At 38.5% G+C, this 12126-nt stretch overlaps 1 protein-coding gene across 3 annotated transcripts in view; it reads left to right on the top strand.

Moving 5' to 3' along the window:
- Window positions 1–12126, top strand: part of stau2 (staufen double-stranded RNA binding protein 2) — a 211545-nt gene that overhangs the window by 580 nt on the left and 198839 nt on the right. For all 3 annotated transcript variants that reach the window (XR_007956897.1, XM_052023204.1, XM_052023203.1), the window contains exon 2: window positions 3611–3821. Coding sequence is in view for 2 of the 3 variants with exons in the window: in XM_052023204.1 (XP_051879164.1) it covers window positions 3620–3821 (202 nt within the window). In the remaining variant the exon portion in view is untranslated. The remainder of the gene's footprint in view (window positions 1–3610; window positions 3822–12126) is intronic.

Genomic DNA, 12126 nt, shown 5'->3' with positions numbered 1-12126 from the left:
CAGAAAAGAACTTTGAAAGTAAATTTATCAAGGGCCACAAAATAGTAAAATATTTTACAGACACATCAATGAATAGGAAAAGTTGGGTAGGGAATAGGGTCATTAGGGAAGTGAAGACAATACCACAGACAATAACAGCAGAGATATTAAATCATTTTGATTTCAACAGAGATAAAACTGATGTACTTTAGATAATTGGAAGAAGAATAATGACATTTAAAATGGAAAAATGGCTTGAGTTAAATAACAATATCAAACTCGGATGATAAAGTCCCTGATCTGGATGGATTGCAGCCAATGCATTTTAAAGGAATCAAGGAAAAGATGACAGAATTGTATTGAATTATTGTGTGTAAAGAGGTGTAGTGCCTGATTACAGGTAGATATTAAATGTGGTTAAACCTCATTAGATACAGAGGATACAGAACATGCCCAGGGAATTATCGAAAAGTCCATTTAACATTTCTGGTAGGAAAGATAATGGAATCCCAACTGAAGGAAAGAACAGGATCCAATCTAGAAATAAGAAATATAATAATCAATAGTCAGCATGGATTTCAAAAGGGATGGTCTTGTTCACCAAACATTGGCTTTTCGATATGCTAGTTTGCAATGGTAATGCAGTAGATTAATTTATCGAGATTTTCCAAAGGCCTCTAATAATAGACTAATGAACAAGGTGAGAGAATGCAGAGTCAGGGGGTTGATGGCAGAATGGATTGCTAGTTGATTTCAAGGCAGAAAGGATAATGTAGGAGTAAAGGATAGCTCCTCAGAATGGAAGGAGGTGGGTAGTAGTGTTCTACAATGATCAGTACTGTGCAGATTATACTAAATTTGATGCTTTGGACAATTCCGAGGAGGATTACAACCTGATTACAGGATGGGATTCAAAAATTAGTAGAATGGGCAGGTGATTGGTAGATGAGGTTCAACATGGATAAACAATAGTTAGTAAATTATGGTCGGGAGAAGAGGAAGGTCATATTACTTGAAATTTGAAGGCCTCGCTGGAGTAGAGGAACAAAGGGGTCTTGGAATGAAAGGCCATGAAGGACACAAACCAATTGGCATAGAAGGGTTTATTCCAAAATGGATAAAATTGAAATGTAAGGAAATTAAGCTAAACCTGTAAGAGCATTGTTTTGAATACATTTGGAGTACTCTGTACAGTTCCAATTGCCATTTTATAAAGGATACAGAGACACAGGAGAGGATGTAGTGAAGATTTAAAAGGATTGATAGCAGAAATGTTGAGGGTACATGTATCAGGAAAAGATGAACAGACTTGGTTTTTCCTTTGTGGGGGGGTTGGGGGGAGGAGGGGAGGCTGAGGGATGATCTAATGGAGGTATTTAAAATTGAAAGATTTTGACTGTGTATTGTGTCAAAGAGAACCTTTTATATCCCTTGACATTGAGGATTGGAGAGAAAAGAAAGCATGTAGGAGGTATAGAGAACTAAAGATGGGGACGTCTGTCAAGAGTATAAAAAAAAATGTAGCGAAGTGCTTAAAAAGGAAATTAGGAAGGCAGAGAGACATCATGGAACATCACTGGCAGATAGGATTAAGGTAAATCCAATGGTGTTTTGTAAGTATATTAAGGACAAAAGAATAACAAGGGTTTAGGGATAACAGGGATATCTGTGTGTGGAGCCAGAAGATATAGGTGAGGCCCTAAATGAATATTTTTCATTGGTATTCACAAAAGAAATAGACCTTGTATTTGAAGAACTCAGCAAAGGGGTGAAATCCTAGTGCAAGTCTCCATAAATAAAGAGCAAGTACTCAATGCCTTCCTTCGCAAGTTTGAAGGTAAGTAAATCCTTAGTGGCAGATGAGATTTATTCCAGGCTGCTATGGGAGGCAAGGGAAATGATTGCTGGGGCACTGGTTGAATTTTTTAAATCTTTGTTGGGCACAAGTGAGATAACAGAAGACTGGAAGATGGCAAATGTGGTTCTCCACCCCCCCCCCCCCCCTTCCAAGAAAGGCAGTAGGGCAAAGCTTGGCAATTACAGACCTGTGAGCCTGACCTCAGTAGTAAGAAAGTTATTGGAAAATATTGAAGGACAGGATTAGTGTTCACATGGAAATGCAGGAACTAATCAGAGATGGCCAGCATGGCTTTATCAAGGACCAAATCCTGTCTGACAAATCGGATTGAATATTTTGAGGAGGTAACAAAGTGTATTGATGAGGGCAGTGCTGTAGATGTCATTTACCTGGACTTTAGTAAGGCCTTTGACAAAATCCCATATGGGAGACTGGTTCAAAAGGTTAGGCCATGGGATCCAGAGCAAGTTAGTAAATTGGATCCAAAATTAGCTTGGCAATGCAAGTCAGAGGGTGAGGGTAGAGGGTTGCTTTTGTGATTTGATGCCTGTGATTAGTGGTGTTCCACAGAGATCAATGCTGAGACCCTTGCTGTTTGTAATATACTTGAACAATTTGGATATAGGTGGTATAACTGGCAAATTTGCAGATGACATAAATATTGATGGTGGAGTTGATAATGTGGAGGATAGTCTTAGGCTACAGGGTGATGTTGATGTGTTGGTGAAATGGGCTGAGAAATGGTAGCTAGAGTTTGATCCAGATAAGTATGAAGAGATGCATTTTGGGAGTACTAAAAGGCTTGGTCATGCACCCATGAATGGTAGGGTCCTAGGAAGTATTCAGAGGGACCTTTTGTGTACAAGTCTAAAGATCCCCTGAAGGTGGCAACACAGGTCGATAATGTGATATGGGCCTTCATTAATCGGGGCATTGATTACAAGAGCAGGGAGGTTGTGCTCCAACATTATAAAACATTGCTCAGACCTCAGCTGAAGTACTGCATGCAGTTCTGGTCACCACACAATGAGATTGCACTGGAGGGGGTGCAGAGGAAATTCACCAGGATGTTGCCTGGGATGGAGTGAGAGACTGGAGAGGCTGGGTCTATTTTCCCTGGAGTGGAGGAGGTTAAGAGGGGACATGACTGAGGTATATAAAATCATAATGTGTACACATAGGGTCGATTCATTAATGATAATGAACCAGAATTGATTAACAACCAGATAAGGCTAGGTCATCAAATAAATAGTAGTCATAATATGATGCAATTCGATAGTAAAGCTAAATAGGGAGAAGTGAGCATTGAAAGTCATTTTTAAATTTAAAAAAGGCAGCCTCTGAAGGGATAAAAATATTAGCAGCAATAAGATGGTCTAAACCGTTAACGGGCAAAGCTACAGGCATAACATCAGAAGTACTGGAAGATTACTTGGTATAACATGGAAAGAATATGGTAGATGGAGAAACTTGTTCCTCTGGGAAATCCAGAGTAAGAAGGAGTAATCTTTTGCATCCCATGCTACTTAAAAGTGAAAGAGGAAGCATTTTGTCATGTAAGGAGTCATAGGAATCTGTAGTTCTCTCCTCCAAGCTCTGGATGCTTTTGTTAGAAATGAAGAGCAGGAGCCTATAGTTACTGCATATTATTTCAATTTTAACATTGTTCTGCTTTGTATATGCCTTCCTACCTATTATGGATAATTAGAATTTATTTTAGTGCTTTTACCATTTTATAGCCATTTTCGGCTCATGAACATTTATTTCTTTCAGTGATAGAGAATGGCGCAAGTTAAAGTTCAGACTGCAGTAAACCTATCTGGATCTACACTGGGTGCCACAATGCAATCACCATCGGTTGCTAGTACTGTTCCTCTGGTTCTGCAGTCTTCTGTGAATGGGTCAGTCTCAGCCTCGACTTCCAGCTGTATCAGTCCTGCAGTTGGGCTTGTGGATTCTACTGCTTCTATTAATAACTCACCAGGTGAGACTTTGTTTTTATTCAATCTACAAGCTCTGTTGAATTTGAAATTCTGAAGCTTTCAACTGGCTGCTTGATACAAAGTGATCAGTGAAAGCAATGAAATGCATTTTACTACTTTGATAAATGATGCTGCATTTACCTTAACTGTATGAGACATTACCATTTAAAAAGTGAATTAAGTAGATTGAATCAGTTTGCATTTTATCCAAGATTTGGCAGTTGGAATTTGGGTATTAAAGTGAAACTCCCAAAATATTTTAGTGTGCAAGGAAATCTGCATCTCAATTGTGATATAACCTTTAATTAAATTGTCCTTTAACTTCTTTCTCTTAGCAGACACCAGCTTTGATTTTGGAATTTAGTTTGTAGTGTCATTGTGTATTTATTACCAATGTTCTAGAGACCTGTAGAGGTGCCCAAGTTTTGTTTGATGCACAATTTCATAAACCATTTCTAGCTCTATTAGGTACTGAGGCCTTAATTTTACACTTGTTAAATTAAGTTCTACGTTGTTTGAAAGAATATTTCCAAACCAAGGATTTTTTATTATTATAGTACCATACTATGTAAAATTCCTCAGAATTCGAATCATTAATCCAATTTTGTTCATATTGTTTACAAATTATAAGCTCCCCTAAAAGTATTTTCATTATTTTATGCTGTGCAAACTGTTAGACGTATTTCTTAAATTCTAAAGCCAGCTTCCTTTATGGTATCTAGTAGAATTAATGTAAGTGCAAGACCCACTGTAGCTCCAAGCAAACTAGAGAAGCAAATCGTCAGAAATCTCTTGTATGTGTTATTTGTTGAAGACTGATTAAAAACTATTTTGTACTTGTGAAATTAATTTTCAAATTATTTAATAAGCAATCCAGTTTTACTCAAAGTATTTGGAAAAGAATATAAAAATGGTAAATCTAATAATCTCAAAAGTAATGTGATCATTTATATAAAATATTTATCAAATGATTAATTGATCAAATGATGGAATTTGGGTTCGTATTCTCTTTACCTTGCCCCCTCAATAGGTGCATACAGGATGGACATGGATTAAAAATTATTTGGTTTTGTTTCCTGTTTGTGTTTAATGAACATTTGCACAAATAGGAAGGGACTTAGTTCTGTGCCTGATCTAAGAATTTGGTAGTTCTTCATAACCAGCCAAGATTGTGGACTTGACTATTGATTAGTGTGTGGTGTACAGACACATATTTCTAACAGTCCTATTGACAAATGGACCAAACCTTGCTTTTAATTTGCACTCTTCTCTAGAAGCTAGAAATTTCAATTTATATTGCAAAAAGGGAGTTTGAGTACTTTTTTAAAGTTTTGTATTAATGAATGAAACTCACAAAAAATATGAACCAGTGGAATTGCCATGAAAAAATTGCATTATGGTACCACAATGTTTCAAAGTCCTTCATAAAGCATTATCATTCAAAAATTTAGTATACAGCTTCCTGGAAGATTAGGGGAAATCAAGGGCTTTTTTAAAGTAGTTTGTGCATCCAGCATCTTTTGGAGTGGTATCTCTTTCCAATATATTGATCTCTCTCAATGGTATAATACTTGCCAAGGATTTTTTTTTATTTCCTCATGGGATATGGGCTAGAAGTAATACCCTTCCCCTATTGGCCTTGAGAATGTGGTGAGCCATTCTTTTGAATCTTTGTGGTGAAATGGCTTTTGTTTTCCATGATTTTGACTCCCTCCAACTGAATCCTGCTGAGACTGCTTCTGGAATATTGTGTACAGGTCTGGCTTCCCTTCCTATGAAAATATGAATATGTGACCTGGAGAGGGACTTGCGTGGCAACTTCCCCAGGTCCCTGCTGCTCTTGTCCTTTTTAGATGGTGGACATCTCTTGGTTTAGTAGATAGCGAAAAAAAAGTAGAAGTTTCCAAGCATTTCACTGGAGGGCCCTTCCTGAAATACTGGGTATCAAATGTCAGGGAAAACCATGGCAGTACAGAGCCACCTACTGGTATCATGAATGAAGCAAAAGTTGCAGGTTTGTGGTGAAAACTCTCCTAGGTACCATCTTGGAATTTTTAATAAAATGTACCAAATTTGAGGTAGGTCATTGGCTTTCAGCACTTCAGATCAGAAAAACTAATACTTTTAGACATTTATAGTTGTGATTATATATTTGATGTATAACTTATTCAGTCTTCCTAACATTGTGTAGGATTGTATTTTAATGGCCTATTTCTGGAGTAAGATGGAGGAAGCCATTGTATACTAGTAGTTTGAAATGCTAAGCTCTGTTTGAGCCAAAGTTTATCGAAAAAGTATTTGTTTGTAAAGAAATAAATAGCTTCAGAATTTGCTTTCTTCAACTTAGAAAAACTATCTGTGTTTGTGATTTGGTGTACCTCTCTACCTAGAGGAGGGGAATGAGTGTGATGGTATTGGTTTATTATTGTCACATGTACTGAGATACAGTGGAAAAACTTGGTTTTGTATGCCATCCATACAGATCATTTCGAAATGTAATACATCGAGGTAGCACAAAAGGAAAGTCAATAACAGAATGCTGAATGTAGTACAGAGAAAGTGCAGTGTAAGTAGACAATAAGGTGCAATGACCACAGCAAGGTAGATTGAGGTCAAGAGTTCATCTTTAACGTGAAAGAGGTCTGTTCAAGAATCTTATAGCAGCGAGGTAGAAGCCCAGTGTTGCATGTTTTCAAGCTTTTGTATCTTCTGCCTGACGGACATTCTTCTCCCCCTTTCCAGGGTGGGAGGGGTTTTTGTCTACGCTTTTCGCTGCCTTGGAAAACCAGTTAACAGAATCAGAGTCCATGGAGGGGAGCCTGGTTTTTGTGATGACTGAGCTGTGTCCGCAACTCTCTGCAATTTCTTGTGGTCTTGGGCAGAGTAATTGCCATACCAAGCTGTGATGCATTTGGATAGGATGCTTTCTATGGTGCATCTATAAAAATTGGTGAGGGCCAACAGAGACATGCAGAATTTCCTTGGCCCTCTGAGGAAGTAGAGGCACTGGTGTGCTTTCTTGGCCATAGCATCTATGTGATTGGAGCAGGACAAGCTATTGGTGATGTTTACATGTAAGAATTTGAAGTTCTCATTTGTCTCAGCACCATTGATGCATACAGGGGTATGTGCAGAATAAAAGGGGAAACAATTTGTTTGGAAAAGTAGAAAGGTGGTGCTTTTGTTTAAATGTTGGCAGACTAAAAAGGTGTTGATGTTCAGTATAATCTGGGTGTCCTTGTATATTAATTACTGAAAATTAATATGCAGGCTCAGTAAACAATTGGGAAGGTAAATAGTATACTGGCCTTTATTGCAAGAGAACTTGAGTGCAAAAGTAGAGACATGTTTCTCCATTTGAATCCTGCTGAGACTGCTTCTGTGTAGAAGTCTGGCTTCTCTACCGAAGGAAGGATATACTTGCATAGAGGGAATGGTGCACAATTCACTGGATTGTTTCCTGGGGTAGTGGATCTGTTGTAATGAGGAGAGGTTTAAGCTGGTTGGGCTTGTACTCTCTCTCGAGTTTAGAGGTATGAGAAGTGATCTCATTGAAAGTTACAAATTCATAAGAGACTTGATGAGATCGATGTAGTGTTGATGTTTCTCCTGTTTGGGGTATCTTGGGGGCTCAGCCATTCAGGACTGAGTTAAGAAGTTCCTTCATCCAGAGGGTAGTAAATCTTTGGAATTCTTTTCCCAAGAGGATGTGGATGCTCAGTAGCTGAGTATATACAAGAGAGAAATCCATTTATTTTTGGATATTTAAAGGTATCAAGGAAAATTGGATTAGTGCAAGAAAGTGGTGCGGAGGTAATAGATCAGTTGTCCTTTCATTGAATGCCAGAGTAGGCACGGGTGCTGAAGAGCCTACTTCTATTTCTTATATAGGATAATGGAGGGCTGGCAATGTCATGAAAAAGACTGGTAACTGTAGTTACCTGAGAGCAATATAGTGTTACTGGAGTATATTGACCCGAGTAGATATCATTACAGGAACAGTGCATTATTTCATAAGGTTTACGAGGAAGTTCTTTGCTGTCAGAGGCTTTTGACTTTAGTAAGGCTTTTGACAAGGTCCCACATGGTAAGCTGGTCTGAAAGGTTAGGTCACATAGAATCTTGGGTGAGGTCAATTGGATACAAAATTGGCTCGGTGGAAAGAGGCAGAAGGTGGTAGTGGAGGGTTGTTTTTCTGATTGGCAGCCTGTGATCAGAGATGTGCTGCAGGGATCCGTGCTGGGTCCACGGTTGTTTGTCATCTGTATTAATGATTTAGATGACAGTGTTGTTACCATGGTTAGTAAGTTTGTGGAGACAACAAAGTTGGTGTAATGGACAGTGAAGAGTTACTGAAGTTTACAAAGGCATTTAGACCAATTTGGGAAGTCGGCTAGAGAATGGCAAATGAAATTTAACTTTGACAAGTATGAGGTGTTGCACTTTGGTAAGTTAAACAAGGGCAGGACTTGCACAATAAATGGTTGGGCCCCAGAAAGTGTTGTAAAACCGGGATCTAGGGGTACAAGTATATATTCCATGAAAGTGGAGACACTGGTAGAGAGGATGGTAAAGAAGTCATTTGGCACTCTTGCCTTAATTTATCAAGGCACTGAGTACAAGAGTTGAGATGTCATGTTACAGCTGTACAAGATGTTGGTGAGACAGCACTTGGATTATTGTGTGCAGTTTTGGTCTCCTGGGTATAGTAAGGATGTCATTATGTTGGAAAGGGTGCAGAAAAGATTCATGAGGATGTTATTGGGACTGGAGGGCTTGAGCTGTAAGGAGTGACTGGAAAGGATGGGACTTGTTTCCTTGGACCATAAGAGGGTGAGGGGTGACCTTATAGAAGTGTACAAAATCATGAGGGGCAAAGATAAGGTGAATGACCATAGTCTTTTTTTCCCCAGGGTAAGGGAGTCTGAAATTAGAGAGCCTAGGATTAAGGTGAGAGGGGAAAGATTTAAAAGGTATCTGAGGGGCAACTTTTTCATACAGAGGGTGGTTGGTATAGGGAACAACCTGCTAGAGGGGATGGCTACAATTATAACAAAAGGTATTTGGACAGGTACTTGGATAGGAAAGGTTTGGAGGGATATGGGCCTAACGCGGGCAAATGGGATTAGCATCTTGGTCGGCATGGACTAGATGGCCGAAGGGCCTGTTTCTGTGCTGTATGACTATACGTATCTCACTGCTAATAATAGATTCTATGCATATTGATCAGTGTATCAACTGGCCTTGCAGCAAACGTTACCACTGCTGAATTCTTAGCCCCTTTTCAAATTTCTGTCTAAACATCTCAAGAAAGATCATGGTTTTCTTCTGAAAGCTAAGGTGTCCACAAGGGTGGCATTGTCCCTAAATTACGATATACTTCCAAAGCACCAACTATTGTTATATTTTGCAGTTAACATTTTGATCTGTGCTGTCTTTCAAAAACAGGACAGAATTACAGATATTGCTGTTGTTGATGTGTAGCATCAGAAATATTGAAAAGAGAAGTTTACTTCAGAATTCCTATTTGAGAGAATTAACTGGGTACCAGAATAAAAAAAATTTAGTGATGCATAAGAATGTGAAAATGTAAAAAAAAAAGTTGTTAGAGATGTGTGAGATTGTGAAAATGTAAATTAAACATGTTCAAGATGCTGAGAAGCAAAAAGAGCGGGGGATAAAAAGTGAAGTGTGGTTTTGATAGGGTGGAGATCAAGAGGGATTGAATAAAACAAGTAATGGGGATGCCACTAAGAAGGAGCAGTGAAGACTTGTTAGTTGTAGATGTTCTATTGGGAGGAGGTGGGAAAAGAGAGAAATAATGAAAGCAAAGGAGAGAGAAAGAAAAACAAAAAAAAATACTAGAACTACGAGAGGAGCAAAATACTACAGATCCAGGTTTCCAATTGCAGCAAATACTAAGCAGATCAGGCAGCATCTATGAAGAGAGAAACAGACATTTCAGGTTGAAGCCTTTTCATCAGGACAGGAGAGATGGGTTCCCTGAAATTGTTGAATTCAGTTTTGAGTCCAAAGTACTATAATGGGCTAGAAGCTTAGATGTTGTACCTAGACCTTAAGCTGAACTTCATTGGAACAGTGCAAGTGGTGGAAGATGAGGAGGTCAGAATAGGATGGAGAATTAAAGCGACAACTGAAAGCTGAGGAAGTGCCTGTGTCATTCTATGTTGTTTAGTTTCCACACTGACAGATATTCCCATTGTTCTCTCTAGCCCTACTCCTCCTCTGCAGCTTTAAATGTACTTGATTTATAAGTTTTTCTCAGTTCTGATGAAAGGTCACCAACCAAAGGGTTAACTCTTTCCCTCTCCACTGATGCTGCTTGATTGGCATTTTTCAGCTTTTTTCCCAATGGGATATTATCTTCCTTGGACACTGGGTAGATGGAATGCATTAGTCGCCCCATTTCAGTACTGTCTTAAGTAACCAGTGGTTTTTAGGGGTGACTTGTGTCGGTTGACTCGTCTTTCACTTTCAACCTTTTGAGGTAAACGAATGAATGATAGAAAATACTGGAAATACTCGGTAGTTCAGACTGTGGAGAAGGAAATAGTCAATTTTGCATGTTAATGACTTTTGTCAGAAATGGAAAATGTCATAAATGGGTTTTAAGCAAGTGCAGAGATGGAAGGTTGGTTGGGATGTTGGAGTGGTGGAAAGAACCAAAGATAGGGTTTGTGATGGGATAGAAGGGAGGAATGATTAAAAGATTAGAGGTGCAAGGAGAATGATGTAGAAAAAAGATGGACACAAAAAAAATAGTTATTAAAGCTTCCATCTTAATCTCCCTTGCATTCCAGTTTCTCCTTTGTGCTCGGTTACTTAAAATAAAGAATAACTTTAACTAACTTTTGTGGGTATCTATTTATGAGTTGTCTTCAACATGGTTGACTGTTACTGGATTCAAGAGATCCCCTCAAACTGATCCCGACAGGAGTCTAGTGTTGTGAAAGGGAAAATCCACTCTCTGGGGACTGCTAGATCTTTGAGTTAGTGATTGGCGAGTTCCTCATTGATTTTTGCAGCTATGTTGCTACAGAAAAGTCCTATTTTGTCTATCTGGATGGATAACAAATAGGAAATCAGTCTGCTTTACTTGTACGTGTCTTATAAAGATTATTGAAAAGTCAGCAGTTTACTATCAATAATGAGAATGCCTCTCAATCTCACTTTGTGAAGGATTCTAAGCTGCAGAGGTTAGAAGATTCCTGGAAGTTCTGCAGCTGCTTTTGATGTTCCTGGTTAAGGACAGGAACAAATCAACCAAGGTTCCCAATTAGATAGTGTATTTGGATGTTGGGCAAGAACAAGGTCAAGATTTGGTGTGAATAAACCCCTGCTACAGGGTGTTTCACCCTGTGTGTGAAGAACAACCACATTGATACAGTTGTATTGGGCTTCTGGTGACTATGGAAATGTGCGTCATCAAGAAGCAGTGTGAGGGGGGTATTTTTATTATCATTCAGATCTTGCTGCAAATAAGTTAATTATAGCTTCTGCAAAGCTGATCTTTCTATGCTTCAGTTTTGGAAAGAATTAAAGTGACTTTTTGTTTGGGGGGGGTGGGGGGGGAGCGCATAATATGCTGAGAGTTGTCAAACAAACAAAATTTCATCCAATGTTAGAAGTTGATAATGCATGCATGTACAGACCTTTTATTTTAAATCATACTTGGACCAGAAGTAATACCTTTTTGCCCTTAGGAACTAGGACATTTATTAATACTTGGGGTAGCATTCTTGATTATATATGTGACCAGATTGGGAGAATTGATAAATTTCCATGCAAGATGATGATGCAGTGCAATCTCATTTAAAAGCTACAAATGTAATCATCCATTACAAGAGAAAAGGTACTGCTGATGGTTACAATTTTTTTTTCCTGTCAATATGGTGGTTTCATTTGCATTTTCAAATTGTTCAAGGATCTGGCATTTAAAATGTTTTGAGACTATTTAACTAGTAAATATTGTTTCTTCCCATTTTAGTCTTAGAGGATGAGTAATACTCCCAAAGAAATGCATTGCCCATCCTGGTACAGACCACACAGCATAGACCTGGAAGTAAGTTTTAAAGCAAGTGGCCATAGAGATGGTGGACCTACTTGTTGAAGTTATTAAAAACTCACTGAATTCTGACAGGATACCAGTGGATTGGAAAACAACAAATTTGATTACCTTGTTTAAGAAGAGAGGAAGACAAAATGCAGGAAACTATAGGCCAGTTAGTTTAACAATCATTGTTGGCAAGATGCTACAGTCAATCTTCGAAGAAGAAATAGCTAATT

This window comes from Pristis pectinata, chromosome 9, assembly GCF_009764475.1.
Source record: "Pristis pectinata isolate sPriPec2 chromosome 9, sPriPec2.1.pri, whole genome shotgun sequence".
Taxonomy (NCBI): domain Eukaryota; kingdom Metazoa; phylum Chordata; class Chondrichthyes; order Rhinopristiformes; family Pristidae; genus Pristis; species Pristis pectinata.
Note: the sequence above shows the minus strand (reverse complement) of the source record. Positions and strands in the feature narration are given on the sequence as shown.